The sequence below is a fragment of the Hypanus sabinus genome, assembly GCF_030144855.1.
Source record: "Hypanus sabinus isolate sHypSab1 chromosome 31 unlocalized genomic scaffold, sHypSab1.hap1 SUPER_31_unloc_4, whole genome shotgun sequence".
Taxonomy (NCBI): Eukaryota; Metazoa; Chordata; class Chondrichthyes; order Myliobatiformes; family Dasyatidae; genus Hypanus; species Hypanus sabinus.
In genome coordinates this window covers 129694-156196 of record NW_026778956.1, presented here as the reverse complement: position 1 = coordinate 156196, position 26503 = coordinate 129694, and the positions used below count along the sequence as shown (strand labels likewise).

The 26503-nt window shown below is 59.5% G+C and overlaps 1 protein-coding gene across 1 annotated transcript; it reads left to right on the top strand.

The window, feature by feature from the left end:
* Nucleotides 1-26503, top strand: LOC132385564 (uncharacterized). Its single transcript, XM_059957730.1, has 6 exons — nt 1-104; nt 6604-6842; nt 19071-19124; nt 21444-21481; nt 23714-23826; nt 25730-26503. The coding sequence occupies exons 1-6, from the start codon at nt 1-3 to the stop codon at nt 25821-25823; spliced, it is 642 nt and encodes a 213-aa protein (XP_059813713.1). The 3' UTR covers nt 25824-26503.

Here is a 26503-nt window from a genome sequence, read left to right as displayed (position 1 = left end):
ATGCTCGGAGAACCTCACCAAGTGCCTCCTCAGTCACACGAGTTCTCGTTCTCGGAGAGCGAGGGATCCTCCTCCCTCCAGCTCCTCCGGTGCTCGGCAGAAATGTTGGCCGAATCCCAGAGATCTCTCTCCTCCTGCCCGCTCCGTTAACGCTCACCAGTCTTCAGTACCAGCGGGCAAGTTCCAGTCCGGGGTCTTTCCCCAATGTACACACCTCCGAGAGGACCACCACCCTGTCGTAGGGTTCGGAGGCTCGCCTGCCTCAGTGACCCGGAGAGCGACGTTGGCTGGAGTCGGGGCTTTGGCCCTTGGTGGGGTCACCCATGCCAAACAGGGTCAAAGGGCAGAGGTCAGACAGAGAGTGGTCCACCGGCCCTCCAGGTTCAGGGCTAACAACGGAAACAGCAGCGGAGAATCCTTCTAATGTCCATCGTATCCAGCAGTGACAGGAAGCCAGTGCGGGAGGGCTTTTAAAGTGGAACAGTTCCACTCTGTCAATCTCGGAAGCCCATCACCCATGTGCCCAAGTGTCTCTAAATTGTCCCTAATGTATCCACCTCTCCCACCAGGGGATTCCACACACCCACCACCCTCAGTGTGAAAAAAACTACCCCTGACATCCCCCCACCCCCAGACTTTCCTCCAATCACCTAACAATCACGCTCCCTCGTATGAGCCACTTCCACCCGGGGGAAAAGTCTCCGACTGTCCACTCGATCTGTGCCTCTTACCATCTTGTACCCCTCTATCAAGCCACCTCTCATCCTCATTCACTCCCGAGAGAAAAGCCCCAGCTCGCTCAAACTCTCCTCGTGAGACGTGCTCTCAATTTCTCCATCATCCATGTACCCTTTGAAGAGTCTTCTAAATGCCCCCAAAGGGTGGTAGAGTACTCTGGTGGTCAGTACAACGCTTTACGGTACAGACAACCCAGGTTTGATTCCCACTGCCGCCTGTGAGGAGATTGTACGATCTCCCCATGACCGTGTAGATACTCCCCCCTCCACCCCGGTGCTCCGGTTTCCTCCCACAGTCCGAAGACGTACTGGTTGGCAGGTTAATTGCTCATTGTAAATTATTGCCCGTGATTAGTCCACGGTTGCTGGGCAACGCTGCCTGGAGGGCCGGAAATCCCTGTTCTGCACTGTACCCCAATAAATAAATAATTTCTGCCTCTACCTCGGCCCCTGGCAGAGCTCCTCCGGGGTGGAGTGGGGACGTCGGAGGAGGAGGAATCGGCCCATCGATAGCGCACCAGCCGATGATTCTCCCCACACTCCCATCAACTGCCCTCCACATATCTACCCCTCTCTCTCTTTCTCACACACATCCACACTCACTCACACTCACTCACACTCACATCTACACTCACTCACACTCACATCCACGCTCACTCACACACACACTCACATCCACACTCACTCACACTCACATCCACACTCTCTCACACTCACATCTACACTCACTCGCACTCACATCCACGCTCTCTCACACACACATCCACATACACACTCACTCACATCCACACTCACTCACACTCACATCTACACTCACTCACACTCACATCCACGCTCACTCACACACACATCCACACACACACTCACATCTACACTCACTCACACTAACATCCACACTCACTCACACACACACATCCACGCTCATTCACACTCACACACATCCACGCTCACTCTCACACACATCCACACTCACTCACACATACATCCACGCTCACTCTCACACACATCCACACTCACTCTCACACACATCCACACTCACTCACACTCACATCCATGCTCACTCACACACACATCCACACTCACACTCACATCCACACTCACTCACACTCACATCTACACTCACTCACACACACACATCCACGCTCACTCTCACACACATCCACATTCACTCTCACACACATCCACACTCACTCACACTCACATCCACGCTCACTCACACACACATCCACACTCACACTCACATCCACACTCACTCTCACTCACATCCACACTCACTCACACTCACATCCACACTCACACACACACATCCACACTCACACTCACATCCTCGCTCACATCCACGTTCACTCACACACACATCCACACTCACTCACACTCACATCCACACTCACTGACACACACATCCACACTCACACTCACATCCTCGCTCACATCCACGTTCACTCACACACACATCCACACTCACTCACACTCACATCCACACTCACTGACACTCACATCCACACTCACTCACACACATCCACATTCACTCACACTCACATCCACACTCACTCACACACATCCACACTCACTCACACTCACATCTACACTCACTCACACACACATCCACGCTCACTCACACACACATCCACACTCACACACACATCCACGCTCACTCACACTCTCACTCACACACACATCCACGCTCACTCACACACACATCCACGCTCACTCACACTCACATCCACGCTCACTCTCACTCACATCCACACTCACTCACACACACATCCACGCTCACTCACACTCACATCCACGCTTCTCACACACATCCACACTCACATCCACGTTCACTCTCACACACATCCACGTTCACTCACACACATCCACACTCACACTCACATCCACACTCACTGTCACTCACATCCACACTCACTCACACACACATCCACGCTCACTCACACTCACATCCACGTTCACTCTCACACACATCCACGTTCACTCACACACATCCACAGTCACACACACACATCCACACTCACTCTCACACACATCCACACACACTCACACACATCCACACTCGCTCACACTCACATCCACACTCACTCACACACACATCCACGCTCACTCACACTCACATCCACGCTCACTCTCACACACATCTGCACTCACTCACTCTCACATCTACACTCACTCACACTCACATCCACGCTCACTCACACACACATCCACACACACACTCACATCTACACTCACTCACACTCACATCTACACTCACTCACACTAACATCCACACTCACTCACACACACATCCACGCTCACTCACACTCACATCCACACTCACTCTCACACACATCCACGCTCACTCTCACACACATCCACACTCACTCACACACACATCCACGCTCACTCTCACACACATCCACACTCACTCACACACATCCACACTCACATCCACGCTCACTCTCACACACATCCACGCTCACTCTCTCTCACACACACACACACACACACACACACACACACACACACACACACACACACACACACACACGCACACTCTTCTGACCGGTGGGCAATTTACTACAGCCAATTAACCTACTGACTCCACACATCTTTGGGACCAAGTTGATGGCTGGCGAGTAGGTACAGAGGAGATGTCAGGGGTAAGTTTTTTACGCAGAGAGTGGTGAGTGTGTGGACTGGGCTGCTGGTGACGGTGGTGGGGACGGATACAATAAGAGACTCCTGGACGGGTACATGGAGCTTAGAAAAATAGAGGGCTATGGGCAAGCATAGGTAATTTCTAAACTAAGGACTTGTTCAGCATAGCATTGTGGGCCGAAAGGCCTGTTTTATGCTGTAGGTTTTCCATGTTTTTAAGCATCCTCGTCTAACTCTGTGGCCTAGAAAGTTCACCAATACTTCCGCAGGTGGAAAAAGATTTTCAGCACATCCCCATCTCCAAGATTTATCAACGCACCGTCCCATCCCGGCTCTGTACCGGAACGGTTCTGCCCGTGACCGCGGGAAACCACGGAGAGCCGTGGGCACGGCTCAGCTCATCACGGAAACCAGCCTCCTCTCCGCGGGCTCGGTCTGCTCTTCCCGCTGCCTCGGGAAATCAGCCTGCTTGCATTTACCCTATCTATACCCCTCATCATTTTATATACCTATATCATGAGGTAACGTTGCAGCTCTGTAAAACCCTGGTCAGACCATACTTAGACAATAGACAACAGACAGTAGGTGCAGGAGTAGGCCATTCGGCCCTTCTAGCCAGAACCACCATTCACTGTGATCATGGCTGATCATACACAATCAGTACCCCGTTCCTGCCCTCTCCCCATATCCCTTGACCCCGCTATCTATAAGAGCTCTATCTAACTCTCTCTTGAATGCATCCAGAGACTTGGCCTCCACTGCCTTCTGGGGCAGAGCATTCCACAGATCCACCACTCTCTGGGTGGAAAAGTTTTTCCGCATCTCAGTTCTAAATGGCCTACCCCTTATTCTTAAACTGTGGCCTCTAGTTCTGGACTCACCCATCAGCAGGAACTTGCTTCCTGCCTCCAGTGTGTCCAATCCCTTAATAATCTGATATGTTTCAATCAGATCTCCTCTCATCCTTCTAAATTACAGTGTATACAAGCCCAGTCGCACCAATCTTTCAACATATGACAGTCCCGCCATTCTGGGAATTAACCTTGTGAGCCTGCGCTGCCCTCCCTCAATAGCAAGAATGTCCTTCCTCAAATTTGGAGAATTGTGTTCAGTTCTGGTCACCTCATTATAGGAAGAATGTGGAGGCTTTAGAGAGGATGCAGAGGAGATTTACCAGGATCAGAAACAGGTTTAATATATCATGAAATTCACTTTGCATCGGCAGTACAATGCAATGCATGATAAATATAGAAGAACTGAATTACACTATACATACATACATACAAGGTTGGCAGAGGAGAAGAAGCTGTTCCTGAATCGCTGAGTGTGTGTCTTCAGGCTCCTGTACCTCCTCCCTGATGGCAGAGGGGAAGAAGCTGTTCCTGAATCGTTGACTGTGTGTCTTCAGGCTCCTGTACCCCCGCCCTGATGGCAGAGGGGAAGAAGCTGTTCCTGAATCGTTGAGTGTGTGTCTTCAGGCTCCTGTACCTCCTCCCTGACGGCAGAGGGGAAGGGGCTGTTCCTGAATCGTCGAGTGTGTGTCTTCAGGCTCCTGTACCTCCTCCCTGATGGCAGAGGGGAAGAAGCTGTTCCTGAATCGTTGAGTGTGTGTCTTCAGGCTCCTGTACCTCCTCCCTGATGGTAACAATGAGAAGAGGGCATGTCCTGGGTGATGGGGGTCCTTAATGATGGACGCTGCCTTTCTGAGGCATCGCTCCTTGAAGATGCCCTGGATACGACGGCTGCTGCCCGTGATGGAGCTGACTGAGTTTACAACTCCCTACGGTTTATTCCCATCCTGTGCAGTAGCCCCCATCCCCCCATACCAGACGGTGATGCAGCCAGTCAGAATGCTCCCCAAGTTACATCTGTGGAAGTTTTTGTGTGTTTTAAGTGACAGAACAAATCTCCCCAAACTCTAAACGGGATATAGCCACAGTCGGGCCTGCTTTCTGTCTGCATGGATGTGTTGGGACCAGGTTAGATCTTCAGAGATCTTGACACCCAGGAACTTGAAGCTGCTCACTCTCTCCACCTCTGATCCCTCGGTGAGGACTGGCGTGTGCTCCCTCGTCTCACCCTTCCTGAAGCCCACCATCAGCTCTTCGGTCTCACTGACGCTGAGTGCCGGGTCGTTGCTGTCTCGATTGATCCTGAAGTTGGTTAAAAGGACGGCACGACATTGTGGGCCGAAGGGCCTGTACTTTAGTGCTCTCTGTTCTGTGAGAAGTCAAGGCCCCTTCAAAATAAGAACATAAGGAACAGGAGCGGGAGGCGGGCATCCGGCCCGTCGAGCCTGGCCGCCATTCAATAAGATCACGGCTGATCTGGCCGTGGACTCGTCTCCACCGACCTGCCTTTCCCCCATATTCCTTAATTCCCCCATATCCCTTAATTCCCCCATAACCCTTAATTCCCACATAACCCTTAATTCCCCCATAACTCTTAATTCCCCCATATCCCTTAATTCCCCCACAACTCAATTCCCCCAGAACTCTTAATTCCCCATAACCCTTAATTCCCCCACAATTAATTCCCCCATAACTCTTAATTCCCCCATAACTCTTAATTCCCCCATAACCCTTAATTCCCCCATAACTTAATTCCCCCATAACCCTTACTTCCCCCATAACTCTTAATTCCCTCATAACCCTTAATTCCCCCATAACTCTTAATTCCCCCATATCCCTTAATTCCCCCACAACTCTTAATTCCGCCACAACTCTTAATTCCCCCATAACCCTTAATTCCCCCACAATTAATTCCCCCCATAACTCTTAATTCCCGCATAACCCTTAATTCCCGCATAACCCTTAATTCCCGCATAACCCTTAATTCCCCCATATCCCTTAATTCCCGCATAACCCTTAATTCCCCCATATCCCTTAATTCCCCCATAACTCTTAATTCCCCCATATCCCTTAATTCCCCCATATCCCTTAATTCCCCCACTGTGCAAAAATCCAAACTGCTTCATTGGGCAGAGAATTCCACAGATTCGCCACCCTCTGGGAAAAGCTGTTCCTCTTCATCTCCATCCTAAATCTACTCCCCCCCACCCCCGACTCTCAACGACCAGCGGAAACGACGTTCCTGCCTCTATCTTATCTACCCACTTCATGATTCTATATGTTTCTAGAAGATCTATAAATAAAATTTGACCATGAGAAATTTGATTTTACAGAACAATGATCTCCCTGTTTCGGCCCCACCCCCCCCCCCCCAGCCCCCACGTCCAGCCGGCGTCCTTCAGCCGCGGTGAAACGTCAGTGCGGACGCCCGGAGCCGCCTGTATCTTTTTCTGTTCCCGACACCAAGACAGGTTTGCTCCTGCCGACATCTCGGAGACGTCCACGCTGGGGGTGAGCTCGCCGGCCGTCCCGCAGGTCAGTTCCCGCGGTCGGTCTCGGGACGGGACCCCGCTCTGTGTCCTCCCGGATTCCACAGACCCGCCCACGGAGCTCGGTACGGAAAGAGGTCGCGGACTCCAGGGCCGGAGAATCCCTCCCGGTGAGGGAGGTCACGGTCGGATCGACGGGGGTGGGGGTGGGGGACTGTCGTGTGCTGGGGAGAGGGGGTGTCCTGTGCTGGGGAGAGGGGGTGTCGTGTGCTGGAGAGAGGGGGTGTCGTGTGCTGGAGAGAGGGGGTGTCGTGTGCTGGGGAGAGGGGGTGTCGTGTGCTGGAGAGAGGGGGTGTCGTGTGCTGGGGAGAGGGGGTGTCGTGTGCTGGAGAGAGGGGATGTCGTGTGCTGGGGAGAGGGGGTGTCGTGTGCTGGAGAGAGGGGGTGTCGTGTGCTGGAGAGAGGGGGTGTCGTGTGCTGGAGAGAGGGGGGTGTCGTGTGCTGGGGAGAGGGGGTGTCGTGTGCTGGAGAGAGGGGGGTGTCGTGTGCTGGAGAGAGGGGGTGTCGTGTGCTGGGGAGAGGGGGGTGTCGTGTGCTGGGGAGAGGGGGTGTCGTGTGCTGGAGAGAGGGGGTGTCGTGTGCTGGGGAGAGGGGGTGTCGTGTGCTGGAGAGAGGGGGTGTCGTGTGCTGGAGAGAGGGGGGTGTCGTGTGCTGGAGAGAGGGGGTGTCGTGTGCTGGGGAGAGGGGGTGTCGTGTGCTGGAGAGAGGGGGTGTCGTGTGCTGGAGAGAGGGGGTGTCGTGTGCTGGGGAGAGGGGGTGTCGTGTGCTGGGGAGAGGGGGTGTCGTGTACTGGAGAGATGGGGTGTCGTGTACTGGGGAGAGGGGGTGTCGTGTGCTGGAGAGAGGGGGTGTCGTGTGCTGGAGAGAGGGGGTGTCGTGTGCTGGGGAGAGGGGGTGTCGTGTGCTGGGGAGAGCGGGTGTCGTGTACTGGAGAGATGGGGTGTCGTGTACTGGGGAGAGGGGGTGTCGCGTGCTGGAGAGAGGAGATGTCGTGTGCTGGAGAGGGGGTGTCGTGTACTGGGGAGAGGGGATGTAGTGTGCTGGAGAGAGGGGGTGTCGTGTGCTGGGGAGAGGGGGTGTCGCGTGCTGGAGAGAGGAGATGTCGTGTGCTGGAGAGGGGGTGTCGTGTACTGGGGAGAGGGGATGTAGTGTGCTGGAGAGAGGGGGTGTCGTGTGCTGGAGAGAGTGGGTGTCGTGTTCTGGAGAGAGGGGATGTAGTGTGCTGGGGAGAGGGGGTGTCGTGTGCTGGAGAGAGGGGGTGTCGTGTGCTGGAGAGAGGGGGTGTCGTGTGCTGGGGAGAGGGGGTGTCGTGTGCTGGGGAGAGGGGGTGTCGTGTACTGGAGAGATGGGGTGTCGTGTACTGGGGAGAGGGGGTGTCGTGTGCTGGAGAGAGGGGGTGTCGTGTGCTGGAGAGAGGGGGTGTCGTGTGCTGGGGAGAGGGGGTGTCGTGTGCTGGGGAGAGGGGGTGTCGTGTGCTGGAGAGAGGGGGTGTCGTGTGCTGGAGAGAGGGGGTGTCGTGTGCTGGGGAGAGGGGGTGTCGTGTGCTGGGGAGAGGGGGTGTCGTGTACTGGAGAGATGGGGTGTCGTGTACTGGGGAGAGGGGGTGTCGTGTGCTGGAGAGAGGGGGTGTCGTGTGCTGGAGAGAGGGGGTGTCGTGTGCTGGGGAGAGGGGGTGTCGTGTGCTGGGGAGAGGGGGTGTCGTGTACTGGAGAGATGGGGTGTCGTGTACTGGGGAGAGGGGGTGTCGCGTGCTGGAGAGAGGAGATGTCGTGTGCTGGAGAGGGGGTGTCGTGTACTGGGGAGAGGGGATGTAGTGTGCTGGAGAGAGGGGGTGTCGTGTGCTGGGGAGAGGGGGTGTCGCGTGCTGGAGAGAGGAGATGTCGTGTGCTGGAGAGGGGGTGTCGTGTACTGGGGAGAGGGGATGTAGTGTGCTGGAGAGAGGGGGTGTCGTGTGCTGGAGAGAGTGGGTGTCGTGTTCTGGAGAGAGGGGATGTAGTGTGCTGGGGAGAGGGGGTGTCGTGTGCTGGAGAGAGGGGGTGTCGTGTGCTGGAGAGAGGGGGTGTCGTGTACTGGGGAGAGTGGGTGTCGTGTTCTGGAGAGAGGGGATGTAGTGTGCTGGGGAGAGGGGGTGTCGTGTGCTGGGGAGAGGGGGTGTCGTGTACTGGAGAGATGGGGTGTCGTGTACTGGGGAGAGGGGGTGTCGTGTGCTGGAGAGAGGGGGTGTCGTGTGCTGGAGAGAGGGGGTGTCGTGTGCTGGAGAGATGGGGTGTCGTGTACTGGGGAGAGGGGGTGTCGTGTGCTGGAGAGAGGGGGTGTCGTGTGCTGGAGAGAGGGGGTGTCGTGTGCTGGGGAGAGGGGGTGTCGTGTACTGGAGAGAGGGGGTGCCGTGCACTGGAGAGAGGGGGTGTCGTGTGCTGGAGAGAGTGGGTGTCGTGTGCTGGAGAGAGTGGGTGTCGTGTGCTGGAGAGAGTGGGTGTCGTGTGCTGGAGAGAGGGGATGTAGTGTGCTGGAGAGAGGGGATGTCGTGTGCTGGAGAGAGGGGTTGTCGTGTGCTGGAGAGAGGGGGATGTCGTGTGCTGGAGAGAGGGGGTGTCGTGTGCTGGAGAGAGGGGATGTCTTTTGCTGGAGAGAGGGGATGTCTTTTGCTGGGGAGAGGGGATGTCGTGTGCTGGAGTGAGGGGGTGTCGTGTGCTGGAGAGGGGGGTGCCGTGTGCTGGAGAGTGGGGGTGTCGTGTGCTGGAGAGAGGGGATGTCGTGTTCTGGAGAGAGGGTGTGTCGTGTGCTGGAGAGAGGGGGTGTCGTGTGCTGCAGAGAGGGGATGTCTTTTGCTGGAGAGAAGGGATGTCGTGTTCTGGAGAGAGGGTGTGTCGTGTGCTGGAGAGAGGGGGTGTCGTGTGCTGGGGAGAGGGGATGTCGGTTGCTGGGGAGAGGGGGTGTCGTGTGCTGGAGAGAGGGGATGTCGTGTTCTGGAGAGAGGGGGTGTCGTGTACTGGGGAGAGGGGATGTCGTGTGCTGGGGATTGGGGGTGTCGTGTGCTGGGGAGAGGGGGTGTCGTGTGCTGGAGAGGGGTGTGTCGTGTGCTGGGGATAGGGGGTGTCGTGTGCTGGGGAGAGGGGGATGTCGTGTGCTGGGGAGAGGAGGTGTCGGGTGCCGGGGAGAGGGTGTGTCTTGTGCTGGAGAGAGGGGGTGTCGTGTGCTGGGGAGAGGGGGTATCGTGTGCTGTAGAGAGTGGATGTCGTGTGCTGGGGAGAGGGGGTGTCGTGTGCTGGAGAGAGTGTATGTCGTGTGCTGGGGAGAGGGGGTGTCGTGTGCTGGAGAGAGGTGGTGTCGTGTGCTGGGGAAAGGGGATGTCGTGTGCTGGGGAGAGGGGGTGTCGTGTGCTGGAGAGAGTGGATGTCGTGTACTGGAGAGATGGGGTGTCGTGTACTGGGGAGAGGGGGGTGTCGTGTGCTGGAGAGAGGGGGTGTCGTGTGCTGTAGAGAGTGGATGTCGTGTGCTGGAGAGAGGGGGTGTCGTGCACTGGAGAGAGGGGGTGTCGTGTACTGGAGAGAGGGGGTGTCGTGTCCTGGGGAGAGGGGGTGTCGTGTGCCTGGGAGTGGGGTTGTCGTGCGCTGGAGAAAGGATGTCGTGCGCTGGGGAGAGGGCGTGTTTGTGCTGGAGAGAGGGGGTGTCGTGTGCTAGGGAGAGGGGATGTCGTGTGCTAGGGAGAGGGGGTGTCGTGTGCTGGGGAGAGGGGATGTCGTGTGCTGGGGAGAGGGGATGTCGTGTGCTGGAGAGAGGGGATGTCGTGTGCTAGGGAGAGGGGATGTCGTGTGCTGGGGAGAGGGGATGTCGTGTGCTAGGGAGAGGGGATGTCGTGTGCTGGGGAGAGGGGGTGTCGTGTGCTGGGGAGAGGGGGTGTCGTGTGCTGGAGAGAGGGGATGTCGTGTGCTGGGGAGAGGGGGTGTCGTGTGCTGGGGAGAGGGGGTGTCGTGTGCTGGAGAGAGGGGGTGTCGTGTGCTGGGGAGAGGGGGTGTCGTGTGCTGGGGAGAGGGGGTGTCGTGTGCTGGAGAGAGGGGGTGTCGTGTGCTGGGGAGAGGGGGTGTCGTGTGCTGGGGAGAGGGGGTGTCGTGTACTGGAGAGATGGGGTGTCGTGTACTGGGGAGAGGGGGTGTCGTGTGCTGGAGAGAGGGGGTGTCGTGTGCTGGAGAGAGGGGGTGTCGTGTGCTGGGGAGAGGGGGTGTCGTGTGCTGGGGAGAGGGGGTGTCGTGTACTGGAGAGATGGGGTGTCGTGTACTGGGGAGAGGGGGTGTCGCGTGCTGGAGAGAGGAGATGTCGTGTGCTGGAGAGGGGGTGTCGTGTACTGGGGAGAGGGGATGTAGTGTGCTGGAGAGAGGGGGTGTCGTGTGCTGGGGAGAGGGGGTGTCGCGTGCTGGAGAGAGGAGATGTCGTGTGCTGGAGAGAGTGGGTGTCGTGTGCTGGAGAGGGGGTGTCGTGTACTGGGGAGAGGGGATGTAGTGTGCTGGAGAGAGGGGGTGTCGTGTGCTGGAGAGAGTGGGTGTCGTGTTCTGGAGAGAGGGGATGTAGTGTGCTGGGGAGAGGGGGTGTCGTGTGCTGGAGAGAGGGGGTGTCGTGTGCTGGAGAGAGGGGGTGTCGTGTACTGGGGAGAGTGGGTGTCGTGTTCTGGAGAGAGGGGATGTAGTGTGCTGGGGAGAGGGGGTGTCGTGTGCTGGGGAGAGGGGGTGTCGTGTACTGGAGAGATGGGGTGTCGTGTACTGGGGAGAGGGGGTGTCGTGTGCTGGAGAGAGGGGGTGTCGTGTGCTGGAGAGAGGGGGTGTCGTGTGCTGGAGAGATGGGGTGTCGTGTACTGGGGAGAGGGGGTGTCGTGTGCTGGAGAGAGGGGGTGTCGTGTGCTGGAGAGAGGGGGTGTCGTGTGCTGGGGAGAGGGGGTGTCGTGTACTGGAGAGAGGGGGTGCCGTGCACTGGAGAGAGGGGGTGTCGTGTGCTGGAGAGAGTGGGTGTCGTGTGCTGGAGAGAGTGGGTGTCGTGTGCTGGAGAGAGTGGGTGTCGTGTGCTGGAGAGAGGGGATGTAGTGTGCTGGAGAGAGGGGATGTCGTGTGCTGGAGAGAGGGGTTGTCGTGTGCTGGAGAGAGGGGGATGTCGTGTGCTGGAGAGAGGGGGTGTCGTGTGCTGGAGAGAGGGGATGTCTTTTGCTGGAGAGAGGGGATGTCTTTTGCTGGGGAGAGGGGATGTCGTGTGCTGGAGTGAGGGGGTGTCGTGTGCTGGAGAGGGGGGTGCCGTGTGCTGGAGAGTGGGGGTGTCGTGTGCTGGAGAGAGGGGATGTCGTGTTCTGGAGAGAGGGTGTGTCGTGTGCTGGAGAGAGGGGGTGTCGTGTGCTGCAGAGAGGGGATGTCTTTTGCTGGAGAGAAGGGATGTCGTGTTCTGGAGAGAGGGTGTGTCGTGTGCTGGAGAGAGGGGGTGTCGTGTGCTGGGGAGAGGGGATGTCGGTTGCTGGGGAGAGGGGGTGTCGTGTGCTGGAGAGAGGGGATGTCGTGTTCTGGAGAGAGGGGGTGTCGTGTACTGGGGAGAGGGGATGTCGTGTGCTGGGGATTGGGGGTGTCGTGTGCTGGGGAGAGGGGGTGTCGTGTGCTGGAGAGGGGTGTGTCGTGTGCTGGGGATAGGGGGTGTCGTGTGCTGGGGAGAGGGGGATGTCGTGTGCTGGGGAGAGGAGGTGTCGGGTGCCGGGGAGAGGGTGTGTCTTGTGCTGGAGAGAGGGGGTGTCGTGTGCTGGGGAGAGGGGGTATCGTGTGCTGTAGAGAGTGGATGTCGTGTGCTGGGGAGAGGGGGTGTCGTGTGCTGGAGAGAGTGTATGTCGTGTGCTGGGGAGAGGGGGTGTCGTGTGCTGGAGAGAGGTGGTGTCGTGTGCTGGGGAAAGGGGATGTCGTGTGCTGGGGAGAGGGGGTGTCGTGTGCTGGAGAGAGTGGATGTCGTGTACTGGAGAGATGGGGTGTCGTGTACTGGGGAGAGGGGGGTGTCGTGTGCTGGAGAGAGGGGGTGTCGTGTGCTGTAGAGAGTGGATGTCGTGTGCTGGAGAGAGGGGGTGTCGTGTACTGGAAAGAGGGGGTGCCGTGCACTGGAGAGAGGGGGTGTCGTGTACTGGAGAGAGGGGGTGTCGTGTCCTGGGGAGAGGGGGTGTCGTGTGCCTGGGAGTGGGGTTGTCGTGCGCTGGAGAAAGGATGTCGTGCGCTGGGGAGAGGGCGTGTTTGTGCTGGAGAGAGGGGGTGTCGTGTGCTAGGGAGAGGGGATGTCGTGTGCTAGGGAGAGGGGGTGTCGTGTGCTGGGGAGAGGGGATGTCGTGTGCTGGGGAGAGGGGATGTCGTGTGCTGGAGAGAGGGGATGTCGTGTGCTAGGGAGAGGGGATGTCGTGTGCTGGGGAGAGGGGATGTCGTGTGCTAGGGAGAGGGGATGTCGTGTGCTGGGGAGAGGGGGTGTCGTGTGCTGGGGAGAGGGGGTGTCGTGTGCTGGAGAGAGGGGATGTCGTGTGCTGGGGAGAGGGGGTGTCGTGTGCTGGGGAGAGGGGGTGTCGTGTGCTGGAGAGAGGGGGTGTCGTGTGCTGGGGAGAGGGGGTGTCGTGTGCTGGGGAGAGGGGGTGTCGTGTGCTGGAGAGAGGGGGTGTCGTGTGCTGGAGAGAGGGGGTGTCGTGTGCTGGGGAGAGGGGGTGTCGTGTGCTGGGGAGAGGGGGTGTCGTGTACTGGAGAGATGGGGTGTCGTGTACTGGGGAGAGGGGGTGTCGTGTGCTGGAGAGAGGGGGTGTCGTGTGCTGGAGAGAGGGGGTGTCGTGTGCTGGGGAGAGGGGGTGTCGTGTGCTGGGGAGAGGGGGTGTCGTGTACTGGAGAGATGGGGTGTCGTGTACTGGGGAGAGGGGGTGTCGCGTGCTGGAGAGAGGAGATGTCGTGTGCTGGAGAGGGGGTGTCGTGTACTGGGGAGAGGGGATGTAGTGTGCTGGAGAGAGGGGGTGTCGTGTGCTGGGGAGAGGGGGTGTCGCGTGCTGGAGAGAGGAGATGTCGTGTGCTGGAGAGAGTGGGTGTCGTGTGCTGGAGAGGGGGTGTCGTGTACTGGGGAGAGGGGATGTAGTGTGCTGGAGAGAGGGGGTGTCGTGTGCTGGAGAGAGTGGGTGTCGTGTTCTGGAGAGAGGGGATGTAGTGTGCTGGGGAGAGGGGGTGTCGTGTGCTGGAGAGAGGGGGTGTCGTGTGCTGGAGAGAGGGGGTGTCGTGTACTGGGGAGAGTGGGTGTCGTGTTCTGGAGAGAGGGGATGTAGTGTGCTGGGGAGAGGGGGTGTCGTGTGCTGGGGAGAGGGGGTGTCGTGTACTGGAGAGATGGGGTGTCGTGTACTGGGGAGAGGGGGTGTCGTGTGCTGGAGAGAGGGGGTGTCGTGTGCTGGAGAGAGGGGGTGTCGTGTGCTGGAGAGATGGGGTGTCGTGTACTGGGGAGAGGGGGTGTCGTGTGCTGGAGAGAGGGGGTGTCGTGTGCTGGAGAGAGGGGGTGTCGTGTGCTGGGGAGAGGGGGTGTCGTGTACTGGAGAGAGGGGGTGCCGTGCACTGGAGAGAGGGGGTGTCGTGTGCTGGAGAGAGTGGGTGTCGTGTGCTGGAGAGAGTGGGTGTCGTGTGCTGGAGAGAGTGGGTGTCGTGTGCTGGAGAGAGGGGATGTAGTGTGCTGGAGAGAGGGGATGTCGTGTGCTGGAGAGAGGGGTTGTCGTGTGCTGGAGAGAGGGGGATGTCGTGTGCTGGAGAGAGGGGGTGTCGTGTGCTGGAGAGAGGGGATGTCTTTTGCTGGAGAGAGGGGATGTCTTTTGCTGGGGAGAGGGGATGTCGTGTGCTGGAGTGAGGGGGTGTCGTGTGCTGGAGAGGGGGGTGCCGTGTGCTGGAGAGTGGGGGTGTCGTGTGCTGGAGAGAGGGGATGTCGTGTTCTGGAGAGAGGGTGTGTCGTGTGCTGGAGAGAGGGGGTGTCGTGTGCTGCAGAGAGGGGATGTCTTTTGCTGGAGAGAAGGGATGTCGTGTTCTGGAGAGAGGGTGTGTCGTGTGCTGGAGAGAGGGGGTGTCGTGTGCTGGGGAGAGGGGATGTCGGTTGCTGGGGAGAGGGGGTGTCGTGTGCTGGAGAGAGGGGATGTCGTGTTCTGGAGAGAGGGGGTGTCGTGTACTGGGGAGAGGGGATGTCGTGTGCTGGGGATTGGGGGTGTCGTGTGCTGGGGAGAGGGGGTGTCGTGTGCTGGAGAGGGGTGTGTCGTGTGCTGGGGATAGGGGGTGTCGTGTGCTGGGGAGAGGGGGATGTCGTGTGCTGGGGAGAGGAGGTGTCGGGTGCCGGGGAGAGGGTGTGTCTTGTGCTGGAGAGAGGGGGTGTCGTGTGCTGGGGAGAGGGGGTATCGTGTGCTGTAGAGAGTGGATGTCGTGTGCTGGGGAGAGGGGGTGTCGTGTGCTGGAGAGAGTGTATGTCGTGTGCTGGGGAGAGGGGGTGTCGTGTGCTGGAGAGAGGTGGTGTCGTGTGCTGGGGAAAGGGGATGTCGTGTGCTGGGGAGAGGGGGTGTCGTGTGCTGGAGAGAGTGGATGTCGTGTACTGGAGAGATGGGGTGTCGTGTACTGGGGAGAGGGGGGTGTCGTGTGCTGGAGAGAGGGGGTGTCGTGTGCTGTAGAGAGTGGATGTCGTGTGCTGGAGAGAGGGGGTGTCGTGTACTGGAAAGAGGGGGTGCCGTGCACTGGAGAGAGGGGGTGTCGTGTACTGGAGAGAGGGGGTGTCGTGTCCTGGGGAGAGGGGGTGTCGTGTGCCTGGGAGTGGGGTTGTCGTGCGCTGGAGAAAGGATGTCGTGCGCTGGGGAGAGGGCGTGTTTGTGCTGGAGAGAGGGGGTGTCGTGTGCTAGGGAGAGGGGATGTCGTGTGCTAGGGAGAGGGGGTGTCGTGTGCTGGGGAGAGGGGATGTCGTGTGCTGGGGAGAGGGGATGTCGTGTGCTGGAGAGAGGGGATGTCGTGTGCTAGGGAGAGGGGATGTCGTGTGCTGGGGAGAGGGGATGTCGTGTGCTAGGGAGAGGGGATGTCGTGTGCTGGGGAGAGGGGGTGTCGTGTGCTGGGGAGAGGGGGTGTCGTGTGCTGGAGAGAGGGGATGTCGTGTGCTGGGGAGAGGGGGTGTCGTGTGCTGGGGAGAGGGGGTGTCGTGTGCTGGAGAGAGGGGGTGTCGTGTGCTGGAGAGAGGGGATGTCGTGTGCTAGGGAGAGGGGGTGTCGTGTGCTGGGGAGAGGGGATGTCGTGTGCTAGGGAGAGGGGATGTCGTGTGCTGGGGAGAGGGGGTGTCGTGTGCTGGGGAGAGGGGGTGTCGTGTGCTGAAGAGAGGGGATGTCGTGTGCTGGGGAGAGGGCGTGTCTTGTGCTGGAGAGGGGATGTCGTGTGCTGGAGAGAGGGGATGTCGTGTGCTAGGGAGAGGGGGTGTCGTGTGCTGCGGAGAGGGGGTGTCGTGTGCTGGAGAGAGGGGATGTCGTGTGCTGGGGAGAGGGCGTGTCTTGTGCTGGAGAGGGGGATGTCGTGTGCTGGAGAAGGGATGTCGTGTGCTGGGGAGAGGGCGTGTCGTGTGCTAGGGAGAGGGGGTGTCGTGTGCTGGGGAGAGGGCGTGTCTTGTGCTGGAGAGGGGGATGTCGTGTGCTGGAGAAGGGATGTCGTGTGCTGGGGAGAGGGCGTGTCGTGTGCTAGGGAGAGGGGGTGTCGTGTACTGGAGAGATGGGGTGTCGTGTACTGGGGAGAGGGGGTGTCGTGTGCTGGAGAGAGGGGGTGTCGTGTGCTGGAGAGAGGGGGTGTCGTGTGCTGGGGAGAGGGGGTGTCGTGTGCTGGGGAGAGGGGGTGTCGTGTACTGGAGAGATGGGGTGTCGTGTACTGGGGAGAGGGGGTGTCGCGTGCTGGAGAGAGGAGATGTCGTGTGCTGGAGAGGGGGTGTCGTGTACTGGGGAGAGGGGATGTAGTGTGCTGGAGAGAGGGGGTGTCGTGTGCTGGGGAGAGGGGGTGTCGCGTGCTGGAGAGAGGAGATGTCGTGTGCTGGAGAGGGGGTGTCGTGTACTGGGGAGAGGGGATGTAGTGTGCTGGAGAGAGGGGGTGTCGTGTGCTGGAGAGAGTGGGTGTCGTGTTCTGGAGAGAGGGGATGTAGTGTGCTGGGGAGAGGGGGTGTCGTGTGCTGGAGAGAGGGGGTGTCGTGTGCTGGAGAGAGGGGGTGTCGTGTGCTGGGGAGAGGGGGTGTCGTGTACTGGAGAGATGGGGTGTCGTGTACTGGGGAGAGGGGGTGTCGTGTGCTGGAGAGAGGGGGTGTCGTGTGCTGGAGAGAGGGGGTGTCGTGTGCTGGAGAGATGGGGTGTCGTGTACTGGGGAGAGGGGGTGTCGTGTGCTGGAGAGAGGGGGTGTCGTGTGCTGGAGAGAGGGGGTGTCGTGTGCTGGGGAGAGGGGGTGTCGTGTACTGGAGAGAGGGGGTGCCGTGCACTGGAGAGAGGGGGTGTCGTGTGCTGGAGAGAGTGGGTGTCGTGTGCTGGAGAGAGTGGGTGTCGTGTGCTGGAGAGAGGGGATGTAGTGTGCTGGAGAGAGGGGATGTCGTGTGCTGGAGAGAGGGGTTGTCGTGTGCTGGAGAGAGGGGGATGTCGTGTGCTGGAGAGAGGGGGTGTCGTGTGCTGGAGAGAGGGGATGTCTTTTGCTGGAGAGAGGGGATGTCTTTTGCTGGGGAGAGGGGATGTCGTGTGCTGGAGTGAGGGGGTGTCGTGTGCTGGAGAGGGGGGTGCCGTGTGCTGGAGAGTGGGGGTGTCGTGTGCTGGAGAGAGGGGATGTCGTGTTCTGGAGAGAGGGTGTGTCGTGTGCTGGAGAGAGGGGGTGTCGTGTGCTGCAGAGAGGGGATGTCTTTTGCTGGAGAGAAGGGATGTCGTGTTCTGGAGAGAGGGTGTGTCGTGTGCTGGAGAGAGGGGGTGTCGTGTGCTGGGGAGAGGGGATGTCGGTTGCTGGGGAGAGGGGGTGTCGTGTGCTGGAGAGAGGGGATGTCGTGTTCTGGAGAGAGGGGGTGTCGTGTACTGGGGAGAGGGGATGTCGTGTGCTGGGGATTGGGGGTGTCGTGTGCTGGGGAGAGGGGGTGTCGTGTGCTGGAGAGGTGTGTGTCGTGTGCTGGGGATAGGGGGTGTCGTGTGCTGGGGAGAGGGGGATGTCGTGTGCTGGGGAGAGGAGGTGTCGGGTGCCGGGGAGAGGGTGTGTCTTGTGCTGGAGAGAGGGGGTGTCGTGTGCTGGGGAGAGGGGGTATCGTGTGCTGTAGAGAGTGGATGTCGTGTGCTGGGGAGAGGGGGTGTCGTGTGCTGGAGAGAGTGTATGTCGTGTGCTGGGGAGAGGGGGTGTCGTGTGCTGGAGAGAGGTGGTGTCGTGTGCTGGGGAAAGGGGATGTCGTGTGCTGGGGAGAGGGGGTGTCGTGTGCTGGAGAGAGTGGATGTCGTGTACTGGAGAGATGGGGTGTCGTGTACTGGGGAGAGGGGGTGTCGTGTGCTGGGGAGAGGGGGTGTCGTGTGCTGAAGAGAGGGGATGTCGTGTGCTGGGGAGAGGGCGTGTCTTGTGCTGGAGAGGGGATGTCGTGTGCTGGAGAGAGGGGATGTCGTGTGCTAGGGAGAGGGGGTGTCGTGTGCTGCGGAGAGGGGGTGTCGTGTGCTGGAGAGAGGGGATGTCGTGTGCTGGGGAGAGGGCGTGTCTTGTGCTGGAGAGGGGGATGTCGTGTGCTGGAGAAGGGATGTCGTGTGCTGGGGAGAGGGCGTGTCGTGTGCTAGGGAGAGGGGGTGTCGTGTGCTGGGGAGAGGGCGTGTCTTGTGCTGGAGAGGGGGATGTCGTGTGCTGGAGAAGGGATGTCGTGTGCTGGGGAGAGGGCGTGTCGTGTGCTAGGGAGAGGGGGTGTCGTGTGCTGCGGAGAGGGCGTGTCTTGTGCTGGAGAGAGTGGATGTCGTGTGCTGGAGAAGGGATGTCGTGTACTGGAGAGATGGGGTGTCGTGTGCTGGAGAGAGGGGGTGTCGAGTGCTGGGGAGAGGGGGGTGTCGTGTGCTAGGGAGAGGGGGTGTCGTGTGCTGCGGAGAGGGGGTGTCGTGTGCTGTCTCCACCACCGGCTACGGTACTGAGGGCATTGCCTGGAATTTGCTCCAGTCATTTGTCTCGGCCACGTCTGTTAGACAAGGGTAGGACCGAACCAGCTGTCGGGGCAGGTATTCGGGGAGGGACGGTGTGGGGGAATCTCTATATAAACCAACTTTCTGACGTTATGTCAATTCCTTTCAGGGTTCAACATGAAGATGTGGCTCGGTCTCGCCCTCCTGCTCTACCCTGGTCCCGGTGAGTGGGTCCTCCGAGCGGGCAGGGCGGGGCGCGTGGAGTAGGTGTGGGGCAGCGGGAGGTCCTGGGGAAGAGATGAGAGCAAAGACGCAGCCTGGCCGTTCAGCAGAGGACAGGTGGAATGCAGCTCTGCGGGAGGGGCGGGGAGGAAGCTGACTGTGGAGGTGGTGAGGAGGGAGCACTGCGGGATGGGCGGGGAGGAAGGTGACTATGGAGGTGGTGAGGAGGCAGCACTGCGGGAGGGGCGGGGAGGAAGATGACTGTGGAGGTGGTGAGGAGGGAGCACTGCGGGAGGGGCGGGGAGGAAGGTGACTGTGGAGGTGGTGAGGAGGGAGCACTGCGGGAGGGGCGGGGAGGAAGGTGACTATGGAGGTGGTGAGGAGGCAGCACTGCGGGAGGGGCGGGGAGGAAGATGACTGTGGAGGTGGTGAGGAGGGAGCACTGCGGGAGGGCCGGGGAGGAAGATGACTGTGGAGGTGGTGAGGAGGGAGCACTGCGGGAGGGGCGGGGAGGAAGATGACTGTGGAGGTGGTGAGGAGGGAGCACTGCGGGAGGGGCGGGGAGGAAGATGACTGTGGAGGTGGTGAGGAGGGAGCACTGCGGGAGGGCCGGGGAGGAAGATGACTGTGGAGGTGGTGAGGAGGGAGCACTGCGGGAGGGGCGGGGAGGAAAATGACTGTGGAGGTGGTGAGGAGGGAGCACTGCGGGAGGGGCGGGGAGGAAGATGACTATGGAGGTGGTGAGGAGGGAGCACTGCGGGAGGGGCGGGGAGGAAGATGACTGTGGAGGTGGTTTTAAAATATAAAGACCATAAGACATAGGAGCAGCATCGGTCCATTCGGCCCATCGATCCTTCTCCACCGTCTGATTTACTATCCCTCTGAACCCCATTCTTCTGCCTTCTCCCCGTAATCTTTGATGCCCTCTCCAATGTCGGTATATCCTTTCTAAAATAAGGAGCCCAAAACTGCACACAACACAACTGTGGCCTCACGAGTGTCTTATAGAGCCTCAACATCACATCCCTGCTCTCATATTCTATACTACTAGAAATGAATGCCAACATTGCATTTGTCTTCTTCACCACCGACTCAACATGCAGGTTAACCTTTGTAGCATCTTGCAGAAGGACTCCAAAATCCCTTTGCATCTCTGCGGTTTGAATTCCCTCCCCATCTAAATAATAGTCTGTCCGTTTATTTCTTCCACCAAAGTGCATGACCGTACACTTTCCAACATTGGATTTCACTTCCCACTTCTTTGCCCTATCCAAGTCTCTCTACAGGCTCTCTGTTTCCTCAACATCACCCGCTCCTCCACCTATCTTCGTATAATCGGCAAATTTAGCCACAGATCTATTAATCCCATCGTCCAAATCATTCACATACATCGTAAAAAGCAGTGGTCCCAACACTGGCCCCTGTGGAACTCCACTGGTAACCGGCAGCCAGTCTGAATCGGATCCCTTTATTCCCACTCTCTGTTTTTTGACGACCAGCCAATGCTTCACCCATGCTGGTAACTTCCCTGGGCTGTGCAGCCTCATGTGTGGCAGCTTGTCAAAGGCCATCTGAAAATCCAAGTACACCACATCTACTGCATCTCCTTTTTCTACCCTGCTTGTAATTTCCTCAAAAATTTGCAGTAGGTTAGTCAGGCAGGATTTTCCTTTCAGGAAACCATGCTGGCTTTGGCCTATCTTGTCATGTGCCTCCAGGTACTCCGTAATCTCATCCCTAACAATCGACGCCAACAACTTCCCAACCACTGATGTCAGGCTAACAGATCTATAGTTTCCTTTCTGCCGCCTCCCACCTTTTCAAATAGCGGAGTAACAATTGCAATTTTCCAGTCATCTGGTACAACGCCAGAATCTATCGACTCTTGAAAGATCATTGTTGATGCCTCCGCAATCTCTCCAGCAACTTCCTTCAGAACCCAAGGGTGCATTCCATCAGGTCCAGGAGATTTATCCACCCTCAGAAGATTAATCTTCCTGAGCACCTTCTCAGTTGTCATTTTCACTGCACATACTTCACTTCCCTGACACTCTTGAACATCCAGTGTACTGTAGGTGTCTTCCACTGTGAAGACTGATGCAAAATACACATTCAGTTCCTCTGCCATCTCTGCATCTCTCATTGCAACATCTCCAGCGTCATTTTCTATTGGTCCTAGATCTACCCTCAACTCTCCTTTACCTTTCATATACTTAAAAAAGCTTTTAGTATCATCTTTGAAAATCAATCTCAGGGTGGTATATGGTGACGTGCAGGTCCGTCGATAATACATTCATTTTGCACCTGATCTGTGTTTCAGAACTGTTTAGAACCACGCTGGCATCGCCTGGCATCGAGGTATTCCCGTCTTGGCATCTCCCTCTCCGCGCGCGTCGTCTGCCCTGTCCCCACCTGCACCCTGTCAGAATCGTGGGAGCCGTTCGGCCCATCGAGTCCGTGCAGTGTGGCAGCACAGCAGTCCAGTCCCGTCTCCGTTCCGCAGTCTCAATCCAGTTCCTTTTGGGAAACCATGATCCGGATTCTACCCCACCCACAGGAGAGACTGCAGAGACTCCAGTCCCAAACACACCTTTTAAACTCACAGGGATCCCGCATTCTACCCTCGTTCAACCAGCCGGGAGCCCGTCTCCCGCTACCGTTCACCCTCCGGGACCCTGTCTCCCGCTCCCGTTCACCCTCCGGGACCCTGTCTCCCGGTCCCGTTCACCCTCCGGGACCCTGTCTCCCGCTCCCGTTCACCCTCCGGGACCCTGTCTCCCGCTCCCGTTCACCCTCCGGGACCCTGTCTCCCGCTCCCGTTCACCCTCCGGGACCCTGTCTCCCGCTCCCGTTCACCCTCCGGGACACTGTCTCCCCCTCCCGTTCACCCTCCGGGACCCTGTCTCCTGCTCCCGTTCACCCTCTGGGACCCTGTCTCCCCCTCCCGTTCACCCGCCGGGACCCTGTCTCCCGCTCCCGTTCACCCTCCGGGACCCTCTCTCCCCCTCACGTTCACCCTCCGGGACACTGTCTCCCGCTCCCGTTCACCCTCCGGGACCCTGTCTCCCGCTCCCGTTCACACGCCGGGACCCTGTCTCCCGCTCCCGTTCACCCTCCGGGACCCTGTCTCCCCCTCCCGTTCACCCTCCGGGACCCTGTCTCCCGCTTCCGTTCAACCAGCCGGGACCCTGTCTCCCGCTCCCGTTCACCCTCCGGGACCCTGTCTCCCGCTCCCGTTCACCCTCCGGGACCCTGTCTCCCCCTCCCGTTCACCCTCCGGGACCCTGTCTCCCGCTCCTGTTCACCCTCCGGGACCCTGTCTCCCGCTCCCGTTCACCCTCCCGGACCCTGTCTCCCGCTCCCGTTCACCCTCCGGGACCCTGTCTGCCGCTCCCGTTCACCCTCTGGGACCCTGTCTCCCCCTTCCGTTCACCCTCCGGGACCCTGTCTCCCGCTCCCGTTCACCCTCCGGGACCCTGTCTCCCGCTCCCGTTCACCCTCCGGGACCCTGTCTCCCGCTCCCGTTCACCCTCGGGGACCCTGTCTCCCGCTCCCGTTCACCCTCCGGGACCCTGTCTCCCGCTCCCGCTCCCGTTCACCCACCGGGACCCTGTCTCCCGCTCCCGTTCACCCTCCGGGACCCTGTCTCCCGCTCCCGTTCACCCTCCGGGACACTGTCTCCCGCTTCCGTTCACACGCCGGGAGTCCGTCTCCCTCTCCCGTTCACCCTCCGGGACCCTGTCTCCCGCTCCCGTTCACCCTCCGGGACCCTGTCTCCCGCTCCCGTTCACCCGCCGGGACCCTGTCTCCCGCTCCCGTTCACCCGCCGGGACCCTGTCTCCCGCTCCCGTTCACCCTCCGGGACCCTGTCTCCCGCTCCCGTTCACCCGCCGGGACCCTGTCTCCCGCTCCCGTTCACCCGCCTGGACCCTGTCTCCCGCTCCCGTTCACCCTCCGGGACCCTCTCTCCCCCTCACGTTCACCCTCCGGGACACTGTCTCCCGCTCCCGTTCACCCTCCGGGACCCTGTCTCCCGCTCCCGTTCACACGCCGGGACCCTGTCTCCCGCTCCCGTTCAACCAGCCGGGACCCTGTCTCCCGCTCCCGTTCACCCTCCGGGACCCTGTCTCCCGCTCCCGTTCACCCTCCGGGACCCTGTCTCCCGCTCCCGTTCACCCTCCGGGACCCTGTCTCCCGCTCCCGTTCACCCTCCGGGACCCTGTCTCCCCCTCCCGTTCACCCTCCGGGACCCTGTCTCCCGCTCCCGTTCAACCAGCCGGGACCCTGTCTCCCGCTCCCGTTCAACCAGCCGGGACCCTGTCTCCCGCTCCCGTTCACCATCCGGGACCCTCTCTCCCGCTCCCGTTCACCCGCCGGGACCCTCTCTCCCGCTCCAGTTCACCTTCCGGGACCCTCTCTCCCGCTCCCGTTCACCCTCACACGCTGTACAAACTCCGCAGTTAAATGAAGGTTAGTTAATGTCCTATGCACGGCGTGTAACGTTGGTGAATGAGACAGTAGCTCGGAAAGTCTCCCTACTCTGCCCCAGTGCTGTCTGTAACCGTGACCGTTTCTCGGTGTTTCTCGCAGCCGAGGTGTGAAGCTTTCTCCTATCACCCTGTCTGTCCGATGGTTCTACAACCCCTGTGTGGCAGCAACGGGGTCACGTTCACCAGCCTCTGCAACCTGTGTCTGTATAACTGGTAAATTACCCGGGTGCTGGGCGGGGGAGGGAGGCCGGGGCTTGCTTTCGCTCTCGCGTCCTGTGTGTTCTGTGTTCTTCTGCCGAGCTTCGTGGGTATGGGGTGTGTGTGTGTGTGTGTGTGTGTGTGTGTGTGTGTGTGTGTGTGTGTGTGTGTGTGTGTCCCGAGGCTGCGTGGGTTGTTCGCGCAAAACTCGCGTTTCACTGCGTGTTCCGACGCGTGTGTGATCGTTAAATCTGAGGCAGAGGGAGAGGGGGAGGCGGAGGTAGGGGAGATAGGCGATGGGGAGGGGCTGGTGAGGGGAGGGGAGAGGGAGACTGAGAGGGGAGAGAGGAGGGGGGCGGCAAGAGGAGAGAGGGGAGAAAGAGGAGAGGGAGGGAGATGGAAGAGGGGGAGAGGGAGAGGGAGAGGCAGAAGGGGAGAGAGAGGAGAGGCAGTGGGGAGAGGGGAGAGGGAGGGAAGTGGGGACAGGGAGAGAAGGGGAGAGGCTGTAGGAGGCGGAGAGGGAGATGGAAGTGAGGGCAGGGAGGGGGGGAGAGGCTGTGGGAGGCGGAGAGGGAGATGGAAGTGGGGACAAGGAGAGAGGAAGGGGAGAGGCTGTGGGGAGAATGGAGGTGGAGAGGGACGGGGAGAGGGAGAGAGAGAGGGGAGTTGGAAGAGGGAGAGTGATATGGGAAATGGAAGTGGAGAGGGAGAGGCTGGAGAGGGAGAGAGGGGGGAGTTGGAAGAGGGAGAGTGATGGGAAATGGAAGGTGGAGGGGAGAGGGGGATGTGAGGTGGAGAGGGAGAGGGAGGTGGAGAGGGAGATGGAAGTGGGGACAGGGAGAGAGGAAGGGGAGAGGCTGTGGGGAGAATGGAGGTGGAGAGGGACGGGGAGAGGGAGAGAGAGAGAGGGGAGTTGGAAGAGGGAGAGTGATATGGGAAATGGAAGTCGAGAGGGAGAGGGAGATGTGAGGTGGAGAGGGAGAGGGGAGGTGGAGAGGGAGAGAGGGGGGAGTTGGAAGAGGTGAGATGGGAAATGGAAAGGGGAGAGGAGAGGGAGGTGGAGAGGGGAGATGGAGAGGGAGAGGGGGATTTGGAAGAGGGTGATGGGAAATGGAACAGGGGAGATGGGAGGGAGAGGGGAGGGGGGAAAGGGGAGAGGAGAGGGAGAGAGGGGCAGATGGAAGAGTGGAGGGAGAGGGGAGGGGGAAAGGGGAGGAGAGGGAGAGACAGAGGGGAATTGGAAGAGTGGAGGGAGAGGGGAGGGGGAAAGGGGAGGAGAGGGAGAGACAGAGGGGAATTGGAAGAGTGGAGGGAGAGGGGAGGGGGGGAAAGGGGAGAGGAGAGGGAGAGAGAGAGGGTTGGAAGAGTGGAGGGAGAGGGGAGGGGAAAGGGGAGAGAAGAGGGAGAGAGAGAGGGGAGTTGGAAGAGTGGAGGGAGAGGGGAGGGGGAAAGGGGAGAGGAGAGGGAGAGAGAGAGAGGAATTGGAAGAGTGGAGGGAGAGGGGAGGGGGGGAAAGGGGAGGAGAGGGAGAGACAGAGGGGAATTGGAAGAGTGGAGGGAGAGGGGAGGGGGGGAAAGGGGAGAGGAGAGGGAGAGAGAGAGGGTTGGAAGAGTGGAGGGAGAGGGGAGGGGGAAAGGGGAGAGAAGAGGGAGAGAGAGAGGGGAGTTGGAAGAGTGGAGGGAGAGGGGAGGGGGAAAGGGGAGAGGAGAGGGAGAGAGAGAGAGGAGTTGGAAGAGTGGAGGGAGAGGGGAGGGGGAAAGGGGAGAGGAGAGGGAGAGAGAGAGAGGGTTGGAAGAGTGGAGGGGGGAAGGGGAGAGGAGAGGGAGAGAGAGAGGGGGAGTTGGAAGAGTGGAGGGGGGGGGAGGGGAGAGGAGAGGCTGTATAAATTGTCAGTGAATAGCTTCCGTTGTGTTGCAGGGGAACCGGCTTCAGGATTAAAATCCTACACGAGGGGCCGTGCGGTTCGTTGGCCGCCCCCACACAATTCAAAATAAAGCGATCAAATGCATAGAAGCGGAGCAGCCTGGGGACGTCCCACGGCAGGAATTGAAGTGCTATGTCGACCCGACCCTTAGCCCGGGCGGGGACAAGCTTACTGGCGTCTGCGATATTGAACCCACCAGGATCTATCTTCTCGACCTCGAATCACCTCAGCGACCGGGCACCAGGGGAGAGTCACGGAATCACAGAACAGAACCAGGCCCTTCAGCCCATCTAGTCCATGCTGCACCATTCGACCCGCCCTCCACAACCCCACCTATGCTTGCACCGCCCTCCGAGTGAAGTTTCGCCCCACGTTCCCCTTAAGCATTTCACCTTCCACCCTTAGCCCGTGTCCTCCAGTTCCAGTGTCGCCGGCCTCAGCGGAAGAGCTGATCCGTCTACCAGCCTCGGGAGGGGCCCCCTTGGATTCGGTCCACCCCCTCATTCCTCCCAACCGGAGAAGCTGATCCCCACCCCTGACTGTCCCACACAGTCACAAAGGGATTCTGCAGAGGCTGGAAAGGCCGGAGGGACTCGGAGCGTCTGTGGAGGGGGACGTTTCGGGCCGAGACCCTTTCAGCGGGGCGGGCAAAGCGCCACGCAGGCAAAAGCTCCTCAAAATCAGGTTCTGATCCGGGCAGAGGTCGTAAAACTTGCCCGTTTTGCAGCAGCGGAACACTGCAACCCGTGAGATGCCGTTAGTTAAAA

Coding starts and splice junctions, on each gene's coding strand:
- LOC132385564 (XM_059957730.1), top strand. CDS start 1: ATGCTCGGAGAACCTCACCAAGTGCCTCCTCAGTCACACGAGTTCTCG. Junction 105..6,603: donor CTCCGGTGCTCGGCAGAAAT/GTTGGCCGAATC, acceptor CCCCCCCCCCAG/CCCCCACGTCCAGCCGGCGT. Junction 23,827..25,729: donor AACCTGTGTCTGTATAACTG/GTAAATTACCCG, acceptor GTTGTGTTGCAG/GGGAACCGGCTTCAGGATTA.